The 22,493-nt window shown below is 53.8% G+C and overlaps 1 protein-coding gene across 3 annotated transcripts in view; it reads left to right on the forward strand.

Moving 5' to 3' along the window:
- SIRPA (signal regulatory protein alpha) overlaps nucleotides 1-16,520 on the forward strand; it is a 38,480-nt gene extending 21,960 nt beyond the window's left edge. For 2 of the 3 annotated variants that reach the window (XM_004772926.3, XM_045080259.1), the window contains 5 exons: nucleotides 533-871; nucleotides 2,778-2,885; nucleotides 5,782-5,806; nucleotides 12,006-12,045; nucleotides 13,969-16,520. In XM_004772926.3, the coding sequence (XP_004772983.1) occupies nucleotides 533-871; nucleotides 2,778-2,885; nucleotides 5,782-5,806; nucleotides 12,006-12,045; nucleotides 13,969-14,223 (767 nt within the window). In that variant the 3' untranslated portion in view covers nucleotides 14,224-16,520. Of the gene's footprint in view, nucleotides 1-532; nucleotides 872-2,777; nucleotides 2,886-4,242; nucleotides 5,447-5,781; nucleotides 5,807-12,005; nucleotides 12,052-13,968 lie in introns of those variants that run through there. The other variant, XR_006606863.1, reaches the window with a different exon arrangement.
- Nucleotides 16,521-22,493: the final 5,973 nt, after the last annotated feature.

The raw sequence follows: 22,493 nt of genomic DNA on the forward strand, positions 1-22,493 counted from the left end.
AGTCTCCAAGCCTGCCCCTCCCCCGCTCCCTGCCCCAAGCCCTTGGTTCTCTGGAGTCTGACCCCTGGCAGACCCTCCAGGTCACCTGCAGCTAGATGTGCCGTCCCCTCCTACTGTTTCCATGGCTGCCGTGGGATGAACACCTACCACGTGCCAAGCACTGTGCTCAGTAGTTTGCTTTACTCTAACACAGCAATTCCAATTATTGAGCACCTGCTGTACTCCATGCCACCGTGTGCTTGGTGGGGTCATTTGTTTTGCTACAGTTATTCTGTTCCAAATGTATGCATGGAGCTGAGAATCTTGATTTCACTCATTCTTAGCTTATCAGGAGCCATCATTCCTTGAGCACCTACTGTGTGCTGGGCACTGTGCTTAGGGATTTCATTCATATGCAAAGACTTAGTGTTAGAGCACCAGCTGTTTGCCTAACTCTGTTCTGGGTGATTCCCTTGCTGTGTGGGGGCAGCTAAGTTCTCGAGCCCCTCCATCTGTTCCATGAGGTGAGAGCTTCTGCCCTGTGCTGTTTCAGTTCCGCCTACCTTGGAGGTTTCCCAGCAGACCGTGTCAGGGGACCAGGTGAAAGTCACTTGCCAAGTGAAGAAGTTCTACCCCCAGCGCCTCCAGCTGACCTGGCTGGAGAACGGCAACGTGTCCCGAACAGAAATGGCCTCAAGGGCCTCGAACCTCGTAGAGAACAAGGATGGGACCTTTAACTGGACGAGCTGGCTCCTGGTGAACTCATCTGCCCACAGGGAAGACGTGGTGTTCACCTGCCTGGTGCAGCACGACGGACAGCCCGCGGTCACCAGAAACCATACCCTTGTGGCTTCAGCCCACCAGAAGGACCAGGAAACGCAAAAAACCCAGGGTGAGGCCTCAATGCCGACTGTCCTGGCACTTTAGATTTTATGTTTCTTAACATTGAAAGTAGTAATTCCCATTTATTATGGAATAATCTAGAGGTCTGTAGATACGAAGTCTAATTTTACAATAAGTGCCCCTCCCCCCAAAGCCCACAGCTCAGCAGTGACCGCTGGTAAAGGTTTGGTACCCATCTTTGTAGTTCTTTTGACAGAAACATGCATTCGAGAGAGACCAGGGGGAGGGACACTGGCCTGTTCCTAGCTTCCTGCCTCCTGCTCCTGCACCTGACAGAGACTGTCACCAGGCCAGGCTAGCTGTCCCTCCTGCTGTTCTTTCTTGTCTGGGCCTTGTCTCTCTAGCTGCCTTTGCAAGCCTGCACCTCCGGAATGGGATGGGAACCCCAGAACCTTTGCAACTTACCTGTGATGAATGACCTTGCGCAGACTCTGATACACGTGCAGCTGTTTCTGGGGGACGATTTCCCAAAGAGCGTTTCTAGGCCAAAGTGCATGCCCGATGAAGACGGTGACAGCCTTGCCGTTCCCCTGTTCCAGTAAGAAGTGTCAGTGTGATTTTCTCAGCCCTCCCAACCTGTTGTCGACATCTCTCTCTTCTTTCTTCAAAATAGCAGCACCTCATTGGCATTTTGGTGCCACTATGGAATGTTCCATCCCTTGTCATTAACAGAGCTCTGCCTTGCACCTGGCCGACCTTTTGGATGGATCACAATAGAGACCATATCTTTCCTGGATGCAGCCTATGACTGAATGGGAGCTCTAGGAGCCTTGGGGCTGTGGCAAGGTGTCCCTTTGATGTCACTGATGCCTGGTTTTCATAGGATAAGCACTATACTAGCAGACAGGACCTGTGAATTTTGACCCTGGCCCTGTCACAGACAAGCTAGGTGACCTAGGACAAGTCAGTGCCTCTCTCTGGGCCTCTTGGCCTGCTCATGGCAGTGTTGAAGAAGACGCCCTTGACCTCCAGCTCTGAGACTGAGCTGCCAGGAAGCATTGCTGCCTTGTTCAGCATCATAGCTTCAGGACCTGGCATCTAGTAGACACTCAGGAAATACTTTTAAAAAGAATAAGTGAGTGAGTGAGTTGGTTGATTGTTTAGTTAGTAGGTTAATCCTCAGAGCTATCCAACAAAGTAAAGATTATTATTGGCCTCAGTCATACAAGAGGAGGTCAGTACGTACAGGGAGGTTTGAATGCCTGGCTCAAGGCCACACAACCAGGTGCACTGATTTGAACGCACATCTCTGCCACTCAGAGCCCTGCTCCTGACTACCCACAGTGCTCTAGGGCAGGATCCCTCTGACCTGTGCCCTAGCACCAGCCCTACCCACGCGGTCTCTATCCATGCGGTCTCTATTGCATGTGACCTGGAGTCCCATCTCCTCTGCCCTGGTGCCAGGCACAGACGAATAGACAGCTCCTGAGAGCTCTGTAGAGTCCAGTAACCAGCTGCACATGTCTGCCATTGGTCACCATCCCTCGACAACCCGCCCCCAGCCTATGTGTGACAGCCAGTTACGACTCGGAATTCCAGTCAGACCTGGGCTGTCGCGGTGGCCACTCTGGTTCATTCCAGATGAGAAGGAACATGTTTCTGTGCCTTGGGAGTGAGATTTCTGCCCACATCCCGAGGCCAGGTTTCCTACATCGCCATCAGCCAGGAATGCTTTCCCTCCTGGCCACCTCAGCACGGTTTTTGCACGAGGATCACACGGGACCCACGTGGGGAAGTGTGTGCCTACCCATGAACGTGCCCTTGTGACTCGGAACACATATGGCCAGATGTTCTCTGTTAATGATGCCTACCTAGTGGTGAAAAGGGGTGGTGGGTATTAAGTTTCACTGTTTTTAATTTGCATATGTGAAGTCTCTGTTCCATGTGGTCCCTAGACAATAATGACAGCCGGAGCATCTTCATTGTGGTGGGCGTGGTTTGTGCCTTGCTGGTGGCTCTGCTGATCGCAGCCCTCTACCTCCTCCGGATCCGACAGAAGAAAGGTGCGTGCATTCTCCTCTTCCTCCCCCAAGAGCTGGCCCCTGGGCTGTCCTTCCCAGAGGGAGAGACCACGAAAGTGCTCTGGGCTAACGTAGCTTGAGCCGTGAGGGAGTCCAGTTGCTTCCACAAGAAGCCCAGCGGTAACAGTGTCAAGGCTGGCCCAGCACCTCCTCCTCCCACCACCCCCGTCCCACTGCCCTGTGGGTCCCTCCCTCCGTCTCACTGCTCCAGGCCTCCCATCCTCCCAGGACCACTACCAAATTGGGAAGCAGGGAGATGCCAGGACATGAAGGGGGGCTCAGAAAGGAAACATTATTTGCTAGGAACCCCAGCAATGTCTTCTTTCCTCTTACCCATCCAGGTACATGCCCAGCCTCTAGGCGGGAGGCTAGAGGAGGTGGGGATCATACCAACGCCTCCTCCAAGACTGTTGGGAAAGATTAAGTGGGCCATGTCATGTAAAACGTTCAGGGAGTGCCTGGAACACAGCAGGTGCTCAGTAAATGTTAGCTCCTGTTGTCAGTATCGTATGTGAGCCCAGAAACAGGAACCACCTTCCTGGAAAACTGTTGTCACAGTGGCAAAGCACACAGCCTTTGTGCAGCAGGAGGGTCGAAGGGCAGATCTGGGACATCGTGCCCTCATTTGTGTGTGGAGGTGCTGTGGCCAGGCCTCTGACTTCAGAATCAGGCAAACCAGGGTTTCACAGCCTTGTTCTAGATTCCAAACAATCGCATTGGCCTCTGTGAGCCTCAGTCTCTGCATCTGTAAAATGGGTATAGCAGTGCCTCCCTCGGAGGAGAGTTACGAAACACCGATGGGCTCACGTAAAATAACATTCTCAGACCTCAGAAAATATATGCTCTCTTCACCACTCTTGGAGGAGACGATTTTAAGCCAGTGTTTCTGAAACTTCTTCAACTACGAGTTACAGAAACACATTTCATATCTCCACTCGGCGCACACCACACTCCTGTGGATAAAATTGGAACTCTGGTATTTTCTTTTCTGTCAGATTCTATACTAAATTCCCTTTAAAATGCTGTTTGTGACCCACCATATGCCGCAGATCGCAGAGCGCTGTCCTGAGCTGCCTTTCTGCAGCCGGACCCCGGGGCTGGGCTCCAATGGGTGTGGTGTTCATCAGTCACACGTCTCTGCACCCCTTCCCCTCTGCTCCCCAAGCTTCCCTCCCTCCTGGACTGGCTGGCAGGACTCGGCTATGAGTACTGGCTGAACCTTAGCCACCCCCATCCAGGAGGGCTGGAGTCCGGCCACCTTTTGGACTCTGGAAGAGGTTTCTGTTAGGTAATCTACCGGGTGGTTTTCCCCTAATGTCCAAGCCTTCTCATCACACAGGAAGGGCAGAGAAGCAGGCTCCCCTGCCCCCGGAGAGTGAGAAGCCCGCCCATCGGAGGGCATTCATGGTGGCCGTGAGTGAAATCCCAGCCCCTCTTCGGGGCCACCATGTCAGGCATATGCACCCTCCTTACTGTGGGCTTGGGCCCGGAAGAGGGATGGGGCTTGGAGAGCTGCAGACACTGCTGAAGGCCGCCCAGCCCTCAAGGGATGGGTCTAGTTGTGCTCAGAGCCCAGCTCTCAGATGTAGGCCCTGGTGACAGTGACAACTAGCGCTCTGATGTGCCATACACTGTTCTCACCACAAGCCTCTGCGGTGGTTTTATTAACCCGCCTTTACAGAGGCACAGACTGAGGCACAGAGAGGCTATAAAATTTGCCCAGGGCCTCACAGCTGCTAAGAGGTGGGGCCAAGATTCAAATGTGGTCCGTCTCCAGGGACCACGTCTGAGAACCACTCTGCACATCATCTCTGCCTTAATGAGATGACCCTTCACTCCTCATTGGTCCCTGGAGGCGTCTGTCCATCCTCTACCTCAATACCAGCAATGAAATGTACTGATTTCAGCTCTACTGCTTACCAGCTGTGTGACCCTAGAGAACCACCCAGTGTCTCTGGTCTAAAATGGTTGGTGATTGGTGTCCCGGCACTCTGCAGCCCATCAGCTTCCATTCAGACAGTGGATGCTGAGATGCAGCCTTCCCAAGGCTACCCGCTCACCCAAAAACCCACTACCTGCCTGCCCAGGCACCAGGTGCTCTCCTGGCAGGGAGAATTTTTGTGCTGTGGAAGGCTCTAGCCTGGCAAAGGGTGACTTTTGCAAAGGTGTACAGGTTGCCTCTTAATTACAATTTTACAGTGGGATGGGGGGTCAGTTAGTGGTCAAATCCCAGCAGGTTCTCTGTGGGATGCCCCTTATCATAGGTTTAAATTCTCTGAACCAGATGGATCCTTTCTTCCCGCCTAAGATCCTTTTTTGCGACGTAGTGACATGAAAATAAATGGATGTCCAGCCCAGTCCTGTGAGCTGGAGAGCTGAAATCCAAGCTCAGAGAGGGCACGTGATCCAGCCAAGGTCACACAGCGAGTGAGTTGGGGGCAGACATGGGATTTGCACCCGCTCCCCCAACTCTCACTCTGCTAAAATCTGTTCCTCAGCAGTGAAGTGTCCTGACGGGGACCCAGGCTCCTACAGGGTCTCAGGTAAGGTATCTGGCGAATGGAAGTGAGGCCAGACAGACGCAGGGCAGTCGGGCCCTCCTGGACTGAAGGCTGCTTGGGGATCGGACCTTGGCAACCCCCAGAGGTGGGAAAGTGGGAAGGCCCAGACCACTGGTCTCCCTGATGGAAGATACTGGACCTCCCGCTGGAGTGGCCATGGGGGATTCCTGTGGTTCAGAGGAGGTGATTTCAACAATTCCTCACAACCTCCCTAGAGGCAAACCTTTGCACTCCCCCCTCCCCCACCTGCGAAAAGTTACATAAGAACAGTGTGTTTCTAGGTTAAATAACTGGTTTGGGTTTCTTTTTTCTTTCAGCCAAGGGCTCCACTTCTTCTACGAGGTAAGTGCGCTGCTGGGCGAGGAGGGCTCTGTATTGGGTGGGTAGTCGGTTGACAGCCCCCCCAAACTGTGAAGCACCATCCACGCCCACTGACCCCCATTGCCATGCAGGGCAGCCTTGCTATTTCTCTCCTGTGTAAGCGGCTCTGCCAGGGCCGTGTTTAATAATTGTCTAGAGCAAGGGGATTTGAGGGGATTTCTTCGGCATGCGGAGGCTCTGATGTCCTGTCTGCCGTCCGCAAACAGTGAGACCCTCAGCCAGTCCCGTTCGGAGGGGGGCGGAAAGCTGCCGTCCCCACACGCAGCCCTATGATCCAAGTTGCGAAATTTGAGCTTCCTTTCTGTCATTCTGTGTGTGTTGCCAGCCCGGGCGCAGGTGGCCCTGGGAATGCCGGGACAGGTAGGGTAGAAACCGGTCTGCAGCCGACCCAGCAGCCGAGGGTCTGCTAAAAAGCAGGGGGACGGAGATTGACTAGCTTAGGTAGGAGATGGGGCCTCTGCTGAAGAGAGGACGTGAACAGGGACTGAGCCAAGGAGCTGTGAAGGGAGTTGTGTCTGCTGGGCAAGAGCGAGCATGGCCAAGGCGGGAGGCCGAGAGGAGGAGGCCTGCGTGCTGGGGCAGAAGGAACGGGAAGGGCAGGAGATGAGGCCAGGGAGATGCAGGTCCACGGTCGCAGCCCAAGGCCACGCAGCCAGGTTGTGACTAATTCAGACTTCCCAGCTTTTAAAGGAAAGCCCCCGATATTTGCCCCCAGCGGAGAGATCCAGAACCCCATAATCTACCACTTGAATGGACCTGCCTGGAAACAACAGATAAATTGCACAGACACGCCCCGCATGGGCCATAAATAAAAGCCATAAATAGCTTCATGTTGGCTCAGGTCAGGTTTTGCTAACAAATGGGTTGTGCAGATCTTTCCCTTTTTTTCTTTTTTCTTTTTCTTTTTTCTTTCTTTTTTTTTTTTTTTTTTAAGAGCTTTGTGTATTTCAGAACTGCAGAGTAGGAACTAAGGTTCTGGAGTGGAGGCCAGTGGTCCAGGCTTTGACTCCCAGTGGGACGAGGAGCCATAGGAGGGAGACGATCTGACTTGTGTTTTAAAAGGACTACCGTGAGCGGCATGTGGGGAGCAAGCTGTGGGAGGTGACGGAGGCGGCACGGAGGCCCAGAGGAGGTCGCCACAGGGGTCCAAGCCTGTGTGGGTGGCCTGGACCAAGGGGGTAGGATGGCAGAGGAAGGGGCAGATGCTGCATGTAAAGTCAAGAGGACTTGCCGATGGATTACAGACTCAAGGACAGTCCGATGGATTACAGACTCAAGGACAGTCCCCAGGTTGGGGGCAATGGGAGTGCCGTGTGTGTGTGTGTGTGTGTGTGTGTGTACACCAAGTACACTCTTTTCCAAGGGCAAGACTTCTCTTCTTTTTGTTGCTGTTTTTGAAGATTTTATTTATTTATTTGAGAGAGCATGAGCGGTGGGGGTTGGGGGAGAGGCAGAGAGAGGGAGAAGCAGGCTCCCCACTGAGCAGGGAGCCCGGTGGTGCGGGGCTTGATCCCAGGACCCTGAGATCATGACCTGAGCCAAAGGCGGACGTTTAACCCAGAGAGCCACCCAGACACTCCAAAACTTGACTCCTGTCCTTTGCCTGGAAACCTTCAGTGGCTCCCACGGCCCTCGACAGTGTCCAGCCGCGCCCCTGAGGCCCGCAGGCCCCTCTCAGTTTGGCCCCCACCGACTTGGACAGTTTCCCTTCCAGCTACTCCCCAGCCTTCACACTCCGTGACTCAGCCACGCTGCACGCCCTTCACAGCCTCCCACACGCTATGTCCTCGCTCTCCTCCCAGGCCTCACGTGCCGGCCTCTCTCCCTGAGATGTGCTCCTGCACCACTCAGGGTTCCCCCCCTGCCAGGGAGCAGCATCACCATGGGCTCTGCCAACAGTGCCCCTTGGAGTTGTGTGACACGGGAGCTCAAGTGGGCACCCCTCCTTTCACCTGCTTGTCTCCCGCCCTTCCCCTGGGCTCAGCGAAGACATTACACACACACACACTCACTCCAGGGACAGGGTCCCGTCCCGGCACTTCTCCTGGTGCCCCTGCACTGACAACCACCGTGTATTCCAGCTGCCTCTGGACCTGCCCTAGGCTGGAACCCACCCCGCAACCCTCCCACACCCACCACCATCCCCGTTAGGGGCAGGGAGCCTTTCCTTCAGGTTCTGCTGAACCTGGCACTGTGCCTGGAACGGAACAGGTGCTCGGTTAAGGTTTGTGGAATGAACCAAATGCACGAGGAATGAAAGAAAGCCATCCCAAACCATGGCCCCAATCCCCAATCTCTTCCCCTTCCGAATCTCTAAAACTCTCCTTCTCAGTGCCTTCCCGGCCGCAGATATGGGAGGATCGTTCTTTTTTATTTTGTTTTTATCGTTGTCGTTGTTTGCTTCTCTTAACTTCCCAATTAGACATAAGTTCCCGAAAGGAAGGGACAATGTCGTAATAGTAACGACAGCGTCAGCAGCTAACATCCATCCGTCAAGCACTTTCTGCATCCCGGGAACCCATCTCTGTCTTTTCCTCTAGTGGCCCAACAGTAATTTTAATTATAGCATAAACCCTCTGATTTACTCTTGCGCCATGTTCATTGAACAGAGCTTCTCAAACTCCGAGCGTGCAGCAGAATCTCCTGGATGGCTTGTTAAAACACAGATTACTGGGGGCCTCCCCCTCTCCCCTCCAGAGTTTCTGATGCAGGGTTTGCGTTTCTAACACGTTCCCAGGTGGTGCTGATGCTGCCGCTTCCAACCCAGACTTTGAGAACCCCTGTTCTGGAAGGTTATTCTTGTCACAGTGTATGCGGAGGAAACTGAGGCTCAGAGAAGTCGTGTGACGTTCCCAAGGCCCCACAACCGGCAAGTGCCAGAACTCGGGCTCCAGCCCAGATTTCCCTGCCACGGGAGCCCGTTGCGGCTGCTCACTGCTCTCATGCCTCCCACTGCCTACTTTTTCTTCCCCAGAGAAGCCAACCATTTTCCGCCTAGGTTTTATTTTTCCAGTGTGAATCTACCAAGGGAGCCGTGAGATTGCCTGCTCCCTTTCATCTCCCTAAACCGAAGCACTAGCTGGTGAGCGGGGATGCTGGTTCCCATGCAGCGGCCAGCTTCCGGCAGCCGGCTGGGATCAGGCACTTTCCAGGACAGGCCGGTGTAGATAACAACCGAGCACCTTTAGGAGGGAGCTGAGGGTGGGTGCCGCCACTTTGAGCTCAGGGGGCCCTTCAGGTCTCAGGGCTGGTGGAGGACTGGGTTAGGGACATAACTGTAGAACATTGTCTGTAACCTTCCCTGGCTCAGATGGGAGAAAAATAGGTCTCTGTTCCCTTAATTGGGCACTGGGGTTCATTCGGTCGGCCGTTTGTTCACTTGTCAGACGTTCACTGCGTTTATTCTTGGAATACTTAGGGCTTCTCTGATTCTTTCATTTATTCATCTGAATTGAGCCCATCTCAGTGCCTGGTCTTTAGCTGGGGGGTTTCGAAGGAGAGCAAAAAAAAAAGATACTCATCCTAGTCTTGTGGCACTTTTGATTCAATGTTCATTCATTCATTCATTCATTTCTTTGTTTAACAAATACTTAGGGTGTGCTGACAGTGCCCCAGCCCATTACCGGGTGTCAGGGCTTTAGTGTGGAGCCCATGATCCATCAGGAGGGAGGTCACCAAACAAGCTGGGTGGGAGGTTAATACACGATGTCATACAGGTGCTGGCTGGATAAAACAGAGCTAGGCAGGGAGCAGAACAGGGTGTGGGCTGCAGCGGGCGGTCAGGGAAAGCTGGTGTCCAGAGGTGACATTCAGAAGGTAGCTGAAGGACAGGAAGGATCTCACCTCGGGAATATCTGGGACAAGAGTGGGCCAGGCAGAGGGAACAGCCAGTGCCAAGACCCAAAGGCAGGAGCAGTTGGAATACGGAGGAGGCCAGGGCAGCCGGGCTGGAGCGGGCGAGGGGAAGAAATGGGAGACTAGAGCACTGAGCTGGGACCGACCACATAGGCGTGCCATTCTGGATACGGAGATGGATTTCACTGTACCGTGACAAGGGGTTAAGGGTTTTGAGCAGAAAATGACATGACCTCACCTACACCTTTTCCATGTGGAGAATGGCATGCCGAGGGGTGGGAACAGAAGCCGGGACACCAGGGAGGAGGCTCTCCAGGAACCTAGGGAGCTGGGATGGTGGTGGAGGAGACTTGAGTAGCTGAGTTTGAGAAGGATTTTGGAAGCAAAGTCCACAAGCGTTGAGATGGGCTAACGTGGTTTGTAAAGGAGGACAAGCGAATCAGGGATGATTTCCATTTCTTTAGCCTGAGCCCAAGGATGGGTAAGAGCAGTGCCATTCTCAGAGATAAAAGAGAGACCCAACAAAAATGGATAATTGCGTCTCATCTGCAATATTGCTCTGAAAAGAGGAACCCAGTGTTCTGAGAATGGAATTTGAAGCCCGGTGAAGGTTTCCCCAAGAACGGACTATTTGAAATAGAATCCGAAGAAAAAGAAGCAGTGAAGCAAACAGAAGCTGCCTGTGCAAAGGCCCTGGGGCAGTCTGAATGTCTTCATTCCAAGTCACTTTTACGCACCTCTACCCATGTGCTGACGAAGCATGGCAGGCAGGCGGCAGGCGGGAAAATAATCAAGGAAGCTTGAAGGTGTATCCTGGAAGGGCAGCCCAGCCAGCCCAGCGCTGTCAGAGAAGCTCTCCCAAGAGAGTGACACCATAGATAAGTCTTAAAGAAAGCACAAAAGTCAACCAAGAGGAAAAGTGGTTGAGAGCGGCTTTCCAGGCTGTTGTTGATGCAAAGTATGTCTCATTGAATAGCCATTGTGAAATACTCAGTGGGTAGATCTGTGGGTAAATAAGGTCAGGCAGTGAAAGGGCCTGGGGCAGTCCACAGGGGCCAGAGCACACAGCTTACTATGGGTTGATGGGTGATGGGTTTTATTTGAACCAGAGGCTGTGGGGAGCCTTGGAAGGGGTGTGGATAGAGCTTTGTGATCTTCCTTAGCAGCCGGTGTCCCTGCTCCCAGAGGGCTGTTTCTGTGGCCACGTGGGGCTTGTCATGTCCCAGAACTGCTCTCGGAGCCAAGATCTCGTGCCAAATCCATTAATAACCCTGCTGCCAAGCCCCATTGCTCATTTCTGACATTATCCAGGCTCACATCCCCAGAGTTGCCGGCCTGAGAATTTACACAACTCCCGTAAAACTGTGGCTCCGATGTGCTCACCACCTTGACCATGACCCTGAAGTGAGCCAAGCCACGGCCTTCAATTACAGAATCAAGTGCATGAACAGCTCCTTTGATTAACCAGGACACTGTACCTTCTCTTTTCTTTTCTTTTCTTTTTTTTTTTTTTTTAATGCTAAGACCTAGATGTGTAGAATATAGAACGTGTAGAAAATAGGGGAACGAAAAGGGAGGGGAAAAAAAAATCCTCCCAAAGACCACTGCTGTTAGCATTTTTACTATGTTTCCTTCCTTGTTATCCATACATTTTTAGAATCCAGATCAAACCACAGAGAATGTTGCCTTTTCACTTATCACTTTAAGGTAATCATTTGTAAAAAAAAAAAAAAACAAAAAAAAACAACCTCATAAGCCTTTTAAATCTTTATCTATGAACCTATCCTAATTTCCTAAACCAGTCCCAGTTGGCAGAGCTGTAACATAGAAACCTTCCTCCCTGTCCTGCTCTGTGACAAATGCCTCCGTGCCTAACGCTTTTTCTATATTTTGAATCCCCCCCCAAAATGCTCACTTATGAGTCAAAAGATGAGGACACCTTCCAAGCTCTCGATTTTGCCAAGCCGCCTCCCAGCAGGCTTATATGGGTTTGCCCTTCCCGCCAGCCATGTATGAATGTGTCTGTTTCACCATACCTTCCCCAGCACCCGGTATTTTAACTTTTTTTAAAATCCTTGCCAGAAAATGTAGGTTGGGGTCGGGGGGAAAGAAAGATAAGTGCATTGCTTAAAATTCCTTCTCACTAAGACTGACCCTTCAGTCCAAACATTTGATAAACCCTGTGTTGCTGTTGTGACTTGCTCCACCCATATGGGAAATGGAATGAAAATGTTATTCTTACCGATTTGCATGAGCACTTGAGATAGGGAGGATATTTTTATCTGTGCGTCTCTTTCCTTTTTAGGTTGCATGAGCCCGAGAAGAACACCAGAGAAATAACCCAGGTACAGTCCTTGGTGAGATGCCCTTCCTGGGAATCTCGATGGTGTGATTTCCTTCCCCTCAACCAGAGTTGCAGCTCCTGTTCTAAATTAAGACTCCTTCCCCAGAGCGGGGCAGGGGCTGGGGGGTGGTGGGGAGAGTCGGGGAGCCTGACATTCCTAATGTCCCCCTCGTCCTCTGTGCACACTCTCCCTCTGCCCCAACCAGGAGAGAATCACAGTCTCCTTGATCCAGCACACCCACTGTACAACTCCAGGGGGCGCTGTCCGCGGTTTGCTTACTAAATGCCTCGTGCAAGGGCGTACTCCCTTTCTGGCGCTTTCTCCTCAAAACTGCTGATGCAGTGGCGCGGGCAACTTGGTTGGCCTGATTCTGAGAAGCCTAGCCCTGCTTCTTGCTGGCTGATGTCAGACCTCGGAAGCAGAGGGCTTCTCCGCCTCTTGAAATGAGACAGGCCCTGCCCTGAACCCGAGAGCAAGAGAGGACCAGCTGTCCTTGACATTTTCCCGGCTCTGGTCATCGCTTCAGACACAATTTGTGGTTCAGAGTCAGGGCTGGTAAAAGCGCAGCATTTCTGGCCTCAACACTGCGGCCTGCTCTCCTGACCCGGTCAGCCCCAAGGGCTGGGTGGTGTGACCACAGCTGGAGTCCAACAGACTTTGGATCCTTTCCAGCTGTGTGACTTTGACCCAAGTATTTAAACTCTCTGGGTCTCAGTTGCTTCACTTGTAAAATGGGGTAAGTAATTCAACAACGGGCTGAGTGGGGCCTAGAGAAGGTGCTCCGTGCGACGGCATGGAGCCTCCAAGCCCTCGGAGGTTGAGCTCTGCAGTCATCACTGTGCACCGACGACAGCCAGCGGCTGCCGTCGCCCCCTCTGCCTCTACGGTCGGGGCAGGAGCGCGGAGGGAGCAGAGCTGGTAATGCGTGATGAGTAATTTGAAGGCAGCAGTTGTGCATGGCAAGACGAGCATGTGGGGGACCTTTGGGTTGGCTAGGTGGCCGATGATGGCTAATGTTTATCGAACATACGTGTGTCACTTGATAGGTGCCAGGCTCTCTCCTAAGAGCTTTACCTGAGGGATCATATGTGATCCTCACAGGGACTCTGGAAATACGGTTGTATCCCTGCTCTACAGATGGTGAAACCAAGGCCCAAAGAGTTTAAGTGAATTGCCTGAAGTCCCTCAACTAGACAAAGCCCAAGTGAGACGCAAACCCTAGGCCTCTTAATGCATCTGCTCCCCGGGGTCCTATGCACTGCTCTCCTCTGTCTCCCGGATCTCAGCTTCACCCTGAGTGAGGCTGAAATTGCTGTCTGTCCGTCCATCCATCCATCCATCCTTTCAACACTGATTGGGCTTCTTCAATGCTGGCCTTGGTTCCTGCATTCTAATTCATAGTAATATGTGTTGATGAAACCAGTAAGTAAATGACTGTGTCCACCCACTGTGGGTCGGCATCTACTCCAACCCCCAGACAGACTCTGTCATGGGGGATGGGTGCCGTCATGAGTGGAGGAGGCACAGGGCGGGAGCCCTGGAGCCCGCCGAGGCAGGGTCTTAGGATAAAGCGCTGCTTGTGCTGGAACGTGTGAAGCGGATTAGGTTTCATGATGAGGAGAAAGGGGTTGGACACCAGGCAGAGGAGGGAGCACTGAAAAGGCAGGATGAGGTTCAGGAGGAGGGACACTGAGGCAGGGCTGTGAAGTGACCCAGCTGGCTGAGTTCAGGAAGCTCCTTCAGGCTATGCAGGGCTTGGAAGGGTAGAGCTGGAGGTAGGTAACCCGGGCCAGAGAAGAATGGGGCATGACTCAGGGCTGAGCCAGTGGGGCCCAAGGGGAGACAGAAGCATCCAGCCTTTGGTGCCAACAGGCCGATGAGTGGCTGGGAGCCCCAGAATGAATGTCTCTCCACCACATTTAGATCCAGGACAACAATGACATCACCTATGCAGACTTGAACCTGCCCAAGGGGAAGAAGCCTGCGCCTCGGGCCGCCGAGCCCAACAACCACACAGAGTATGCCAGCATTCAGACCGGCCCGGCGCCTGCGCCTGAGGACAACCTCACCTACGCGGACCTGGACATGGTCCACCTCAACCGGGCCCCCAAGCAGCCAGCCCCCAAGCCCGAGCCGTCCTACTCGGAGTACGCCAGTGTCCAGGTCCAGAGGAAGTGAATGGGACCGTGGTCGTCTCTAGGGTCTGTCCTCGCGAGCCTTCCTGTCCCATGTGGGACAGCTGTGATGGGGACAGCCAGCCCAGTTCCCAGAGGGCCAGGATGGCGCAGGCCCCGGGACCCCAGGATGAGGCTGGCTCTTGTTTCCCCGACCCACTTGGCTCTCCAGCATTTCCAGGGCACCCGCCGTCCTCCCAGCATCACCACACATGGAGGCCGATGGTGCCGGGCCAGCCGGGGGACCGATCTGGGAACTGGCCAGAGCCGCCAGGGATCCAGGAACCCTCATGCCTGTCTCCAACGACATGTGGGTCTTGGTCACGGTCTTGGAGACCCTGACGAACCCCCTTGATGTTCTGCAGCCTGATCTTCCAGGGTGAGGAGGAGAAAACCCCACCTCCTTTCACCACCCATCTGGGGCTTGGGGGAAATGTTCCCTTTAGATCCAACCGCCCCATCCATGGAGAAGCTGGGGGAAAAAAAAAAAAAAAAAGAAACCTCTGGGACCCACATCCCAAGACTTGGTGAGATTGCTGCCAACGTCCTAGCCTCCCCATCCCTGGACTGATGGAGGCGGAGGCCCTGGGGGAGGGGAGGACCCTCCAAGGAACTCCCATGCAACCACCACCACCACCACCACCACCAAGGACTGCGTAACAAAATCCTTCTCCTCCTGGCGGCCCTCCGAGACTCCTTGAGGACCCATCATCCCAGCCGTGACGCAACACGTGGCCCCTCCTCTCCTTCCTAGACCTGAGCTTGCTTCCTCCAGCTAGCACTAACTCAGCAACATCTCGCTGTGGACGCCTGTAAATTATTGAGAAATGTGAAATGTGCAATCTTGAAACTGAGGTGTTAGAAAATTTGATCTGTGGTGTTCCGTTTTGTTTTTTTCTTAAAACGACAGCAACGTTATCTTGGCTCTTTGTCATGTGTTGAAGTCCCCTGTTGGGTCTCGTGTGACCTAAGGTTTACCGCTTGGTGGTCCTGGAGGGATCCTCTTACAGCAGAAACGGAGTTCCTGCACGACCCAGGCCCCGAGGATGGGGAGGAAGGTTGCGGTGTGGCTGCTCCGTGGAGATGCTTAGCCTTCTCTCTCCGGGACGAAAGTGGCCGTGCTCTCAGCCGAGCCACGTGGCCGGTACTGCTGCCTTCCGTGCCCCCAGCGTGCTAAGCCCAAACCTGCCCAGTACTTCTCCAGGCTGCGTCCTTCACAGGGCGAGAGGGAGAGAGGAAAGATGCCTACCCCACCCCCATTCCCTGCCATTCCACAGGCACTGGATGCCATGCAGGGGAGGGAAGCTATGCGTGGCTACTTCCCCGCCCATTAGTGACTGCCCCCTTTCCAGCTCTCCAAGCTAACCCCTGCTAGCGGAGTCTTCTATTTCTGCTCTCAAACGCTTTCAGGATCAAACTGGAATAAATCCAAGACAGCCAGGAGGTTGGGCAGATGCTGTGACCTACTACCCCTCACCCCCCACCCCACCCTTCTGGTGGGGAGTGGGGGCCTGGCTAAGCCCAGGGCCAGCACGTGTGGCAAGCCCTGTTTATTTGGTCTTCACGTATAAGCGACCGATTCTGCGAGCTGAGAGGTTCCTCTTTCCTGCACTCCTGGGTCCAGCCACTCGATGCCCCAGGGGTCCCAGGCCATCGGAAGGAGAAGCTGAGGCACCTTGCCCATCAGCAGGTTCCACACGTGGAACACAGGGAGCTCAGCTCGGACCCAGTTCTCTGGGGACAGTGATTTGGCGCTTTACGTGGTGGCGTCCAGGAATCGGCTGAGCCAGCAGGCCACGTGGGCAGTTTTGGCCCGATGAGCCGAAGTTTCTCTGCGGCATCTGGGAGCACAGTGGCCCAGCCACCTGGCTCGGGCCGCTTCCAAATTCCGAAAGGTTGGCTTGTAAACCTTAGTCTCCCTCGCTTCTGCCCAGAGAAGACACATGTGTTGAGCGTGCGTGCGTGTGTGCGCACACACATGCACACAGAATCTTAAGAGAATGTTTTCTTGGTGCCATTTTCATTTTATTTTATTTTGAATTTTGGAAGGGGAGTAAGGGAATGAGGCCAAGAAAGTTGTGCGGCTTTAGCTCCGGCCTGGCAGCCTGGAGATTCCCGTACCTTGTGTATTGAACCCCAGGAAAAGGAAGAGGTCGAAACAACACTGCAGAAGGAGCGTGGTTTCGGGAGTTTATTTTAAGACTGCTAGGAAGGAAACAGGCCCCATTTTGTATATAGTTGCAACTTAAACTTTTTGGCTTGCAAAATATTTTTGTAATAAAGATTTCTGGGTAACAACGACCCTTCTGGATGTTGAGTGGCTTTGTCTTGACGCGTGTAAGCCCCCCTGTCTCCGGGAGCCGGGGAGAGGCTGGCGTGTGGCCCTGGAGCTTGGAGACCGTGGGGTTTGGGTCTCTTTCTTGGGTTTTCTAGACACAAAGACTTTGTTTCCCCTGGCTCAGAGGAGTCGGCAGAAGGTTATGCCCCAAACACCTGCATAAGCCTTATTCCAACAGAACCGTGTTTGAATCCCAGCTCTGCCACTCTGCAGAGTTCACACAGCTCGCCTCCTCCCGGAGACTCAGACTCACCGTGTTGTCAACACAATGGGGACAGTCGTGCCCGTAGCCAGGGTTCCGGTGCAGATTGAAGGGGGCCGGGGCTGCTGAGCCCCAGGCCTGGTTTGTTGCAGGCCTTCACTAAGTGTTGGTCCTTCCTCCCTGCCCTAGACGTTGCACAGCTGGGACTGATCGCCCCTCCCCACCGGTGGGATCTTGCACAAGTGGGTCACCCTCTGGGAACCTCACTTCCTCCTTGACTAACCGAATGCAGAAGTCCGGTGCTCGGCCTAGAATATCCTCGCCAGATGATTCTTGGCAAGTGCTCGCATATCATGCTCGTGTAAATGTTGGCTTCCTTCCCTCTCCTCCATGGGAATACTCATAATATTAATGACAATTAGATAATGACAGTCATATGATATTAACAAGTGGGGCTTACCGTGTGTCAGCATTTGACCTTGCTGAGCTTCAATCTTCACGGTGGAGGTAGGAAATATTCCTGATCTTATGAATAGGGAAGGCACAAGGAAGAGGTAGAATTTACGCAGGGTCGCACTGCTAACGAGGGCTGTCGCTGAGACGCAGGCTCCAGCTGTGCGACCTCAGTGGGCAGCTTCTAACCCCTGAGTCAAGAATTGAGACCTCTCGTGTTGGCACTGGCCAGGTCAGATGGGGAGAAACACACCGGTGCCTCCCAGTTGTTACCTCATTTAGTCTTTCCAGCCCCCGGATGAGGGGGAGCTCTTTGTCATACCTATTTTGTGGATGAGTAAACTGAGGTCCAGAGAAGCTAAGAGCCCCCTGGCAGAGCGAGGCTTGGAACCCAGAGTCTTGCTCTTCCTCAACACATCCTACTGCCTCATTCACTTCTCATAGCGGCCAGATAGCAGGGGCTGTGCCCATTTGGCAGGGAAGGAAGGTGGAGGAGCAGGAGACTCGGGGCACCAGGCCGAGCTCATGCAACAAACCTGCAGTCGAGTTGGGACTTGTACTTGGGTCCGCAAGCCCACATGGGACCATCCCCGAGCCTGATCTGTGATCAGAGATCTCAGGCATCCAAGGCAAAGGAGACTCCCACCGGGCTCAGGGAAGTCACCTGCCTCACAGGCCAGGCCAGAGAACTGACAGAGAGCTCAGCCCTCAGCCTCCCTCGGGGCCCAACCTGGGAAATCTGTGTGCTGCTGGCTGGGATCGGGTGTTCAAGGCAAGCATCCAGGCTGCGTGGGCGAGGAAGTGCCTCGCGTTTTCTGAGAGGGTGGGGGATGATGGACAGTGTGTCCGGGCAAGGAGACTTGGGGGGGTGTATTTCATGCAGCACCTGGGCCCCACCTCCTCCACGGCCCAGATCTCCAGGGCTGCGGGTTGGCAGGCAGAATGAAAGTTGATGGGAGCCAAGTGACCCTCTTCCTGCCCGCCAGGAAATCAGTCCAGCAGTCGGCGTTTATCGGGTGCCTCGTCTGGTTCTGTGTTGTGCAGAGAACCACAGGACCCCACTGCACCACCCACCCCCCATGAGGACTCAGGGGCCGTTTGCGGCCCCCCACCCCGGCCCCTTTTACATGATCATCAGGAAAATCTCTGCCTTCTCTGCAAGATTCCAACACCCAACTGTGAAAAACTCTGCGTGTTCCAGCAAATTCCCAACAGCCAAAATTTGACCAAGGTTTGTTTATTTAATTTTTACATAAGTACTTTTTAATGTATCAGATAGTCTCCTAAACTCTGAACAAATATTAACTTATTTAAAATCAATTCACTCCATCCTTTTAACAAACCTAGAAGGTAGGTAGTATGATTATGTTCTGTTTAATAAAGACATGGGAGCAGAGAGAGATTGCCTGTCCTGTTCAAGGAGCCATTGTCCAAAAAGTGGTGTCACCCTGGGTGTGGGTGGGCACTGGATGGGTGTGCAGGGTGCGGGGGAGGGGGTGGTTTGCTGGAGACGCAGCAGGGGACACAGACGGTGGGAGCCAGGAAATGCGGTCTCAACCATCAAAACATCAGAGTATGAGGACAACCCCGGTCACCTGCCTGGTCACCGGCCAGTCCTCATAGCTTCGAGCTTCCCTGGGGCTCAACCCGGCACCATCACATGTCTCTACTGGCCCCCACCCTTAACCATGGCCTGGGTTTGTTTTCTGAACATGGGATTTTGAAATGGAAAATGATTTCCAAAAGAGACTTGCACCCCAGATGTTCGAAAACAGGCAAAACCTCGGTGACAGATCGGGGGATGGGAGCTGTCCTTATTGGGAGGCAGCAATGGGGACCAGTCTGAGGAGCCTTCTGGGGTGATGGGATGCTCTGTATCTCCATCTGAGTGGGGGCTGTGTGGGGTGGGGTGGGGGTTGCGGATGTAAAATTCCATCCCGTGCACATTTAACGTGTCTGCATTTTCCCATGTGTATATTACACCTCAAAAAAGACAGGTTGTCCCCCCGGGGCTTCAACCCCCACCCCGCCGTCGACTTCAGATGCCTGCCCCAACCTGATAGTTCTGGGGCCCAGCCCCAGGTGAGGGCTCTGGGAACACTGTCGAGCACCTCGGAGAGATGGCCTCCTAGTGACCAAAAGAGCGCACAATACGGGGAAGGCCAAGGCTACAGGACAAGCCATTTCTCTGACATCATCTGTCCGCTGAGGCTGCCTGACCTACTCCCCCCACGCCCACACTCCTCCTCCTGCCACCCGGGCTACCGAGGCCTCTGCACAGACTTCACCCTGTGACCTTGGGCAAGTGGCTTCACGTCTGAGCCTCAGTTTATGCTACTGGGAAATGGGATGGAGTCTTCCCCTCTGGGTTCTACTGAAGATTACATGGAGAATAGACAGAGGACCCTTTGCAACAGCATGGGACAGACAGCCGTCCGCATACTCATATTCACACTCACACACACACATGCTCACATGTTCACAACCCCCCCCCACTTGCAGGCATTCACACACACATTCACATACACACAGACACGCTCATATTCAGACCCACACAATTCACACCCCCCCACACCATGCATTTGCACACACATCCACATTCCTGTACATTCACACCCATGCTCTCACACACATCCATACACATAATCACACCCTCCCCCCACATACACACACGCACACACTCACACACACATTCACACCCATACACCAAAGCCAGGTTCTCAGAGGAGCTCAATGGTGATGGGCCTCCCTTTCTGGCTGAAGCAATATTAGCAGCTCCCTCCTCCCTCATTAGCCTGGGGTGGCTCCCTCTTTTTTTTTTTTTTTTAAGATTTATTGATTTATTTATTTGACAGAGAGAGAGAGACACACACACACACACACACACACACACACACGGCAAGAAAGGAAACACAACCAGGGGGAATGGGAGAGGGAGAAGCAGACATCCAACTGAGCAGCAGGAGCCCGATGTGGGGCTTGATCCCGGAACCCTGTGATCATGACCTGAGCCAAAGGCAGATGCTTAATGACTGAGCCACGCAGGCGCCCCTGGGGTGGCTCCCTCTTACCGACTCTGGGGAATCCAACACCCAGCCTGGCCTTCAGGCTCCTCTTCCTCACCCCCCACCTGACCTCTTTAAGGATATATCCTGCTCCTCTAGCCGGCCTCGTCCTGCCAGCTCCCAGCTGGAGCTACCTTTGGCTGCCCCCACCCCACAGTGAGTCACCCTCCCTCCTGCCTGCCCCTGAGCCAGACCATGAGCTCCCCAACACCAGAACGTCACTTCCTGCCTTTGGGATCCAGCCCCTGGGAGAAGGACTGAAGCCCGCCACATGCCAGACAGGGTCCAGACTTGAATTCTTTATTCCTCTGAAGATGGGCACTATCTTGTGCATTTCACAGATAAGAAAACTGAAGCTCAGGGAGGTGAAAAGACAAGATCACTCTTTTGCCGGGATTTCTTCAGCTCCTGCTGTGCGCCTGGCCCTGCAAACCTCTGGGGAAAGCATGCTGAGGAATGCCGACCACACCCTCATGAGCTCATGGGGTGCGAGGGAGCCAGAGCATCTGCTCAAGGGGTGTCCGTGTGTAGTTCTCAGGAAGTTACAAAACAGGAGAGAGGCAAACACAGAATGGCAAAGCCAAACGCAGCCACACTCCTTATAGAATTAAGCAATCCTTCAGGGGGTCTTCTTAAACAATGCCCCAGGAGGCATTGAAAGGAAGTTCCACCTTCTTTGCCTTATTTCCAAGTTCTGGATACTTTTTCTTATTAGGCTTCACTCGGTGTGCACAGGGCAATCCAGGCCTTCTGAAGAGGAAACCCCGAGCTGAGGCCTAAAGGATGAGTAAGAATGAGCCAGATAAAGAGGGGCCCGTGGAGTCAGCGCTGCCCAGAAGCCATTCTTCCAGCCCTGGCTGAGCTCCGCCGCCCTGTCTTGCATCACTCCCCCCATCACTCCTTGCACTGGCAACACAGTTCCTGGAATGAAACACAGGGCCTTTGCACGTGCTACACCTGCTGCGTGGAACACCTGCCGGGGCTCTTTCATGCTTGTCCTCCAGTGCAAAGACCGGGCTGAGTTCCCTTGTTAAAAGCCACCATTACAACACTGCGAGTACCTCTCTTTGTAACCCTGGTCACTGATATTGACCTTATGGTTCCTTGATTAACATCCCCCTGCTCCACTGGCCTGGAACCTGCCTCAGGGCATGGAGGATGTTGGCTTTGCTAACCAGTAACTGCCCTAGCCCACTGGATGCATCCAATAAGTATTTGTTGGGTAGATGGGAGGAGGGAGAGAAGGAGGGGGGGGAGGGAGAGAGAGAGGATGCCTGGGTGGATGGAAGATAGATTTGTGGCTGGGAAGGGAGGGAGGAGGGAGGAAAGGTGAGGAAAGGAGAGCATGTAGAAGAGCCCAGAAGCTGGAGACTGCAGGGCCTCTTTGGAGAACAGAAAGTTCCCCAGCTGGCAGGTTTGGAACTAGGATTCAAACCCCAAGCCATCTTGCTTTTCCCACTGAGTCCCTCTGCCTTTCATCGTGATCCTGGGTTCAGAGCAATCACTTTTTTAAAAATGGATGTGTGCTCCCCAACAGACAAGGAGCCAGTGACCTTTGTCTGAGCCTTTGATGCCTCCTCTGGGGAGACTGGGCCCGTACTTAGAAAACATGATGAGCGATGGCAAAGATCTTCTTCTACCCTGAGACTGCACAACCCCGGGTGGCCGGCCGGGCTTTGGAGCTGGTGGGGCTCTGCCGCCCCGCCCAGCAGATGTAGTTTCCTGGCCAGGTTTCAAGGACAACAGGCCAAGCCCTCACGGGGGAAGGTGCCCTGGCCGGCCACCCGGGCCTTCTGGCCCCGAGGACTCGCTCTGGGCAGGGTCAGCTGGTGTGGCAGCCGGTCGTCGTGGTAGGGATCTGGGCCACGGACCTGTCTCCAGAAGGAGGCCGGGTGAGGGTTTAATGGCAAGCTGGCTGTGGCCCCACAGAGGCTGTGGGCTCCGTCCTGCCCTGGCTCCCGGGGTGCCGGCAAATGGACCCTGCACGTGTGCAGATGAGAGCATTACCGCCAAGATCACGGGCGGGAGGCAGAGGCGCGGCAGCGGCCAGGCCGGGAGCTGCCATTACGCCAGGACCTTTCACTGGAAAATTTTTCTTGGGGCAATTAAATCTTCAGCTGTCTCCTCGCAGGGAGTGCCTGCTTGCATTTTAATTATCCTTAAAAGACAGAAGTAGGGGAAAGGACACAAGGCAAAGAATTAAAAAATAACAAATC

Source organism: Mustela putorius, unplaced genomic scaffold, assembly GCF_011764305.1.
Source record: "Mustela putorius furo isolate JIRA1106 unplaced genomic scaffold, ASM1176430v1.1 tig00000054_pilon_pilon_pilon, whole genome shotgun sequence".
In the NCBI taxonomy this organism is placed as follows: Eukaryota; Metazoa; Chordata; class Mammalia; order Carnivora; family Mustelidae; genus Mustela; species Mustela putorius.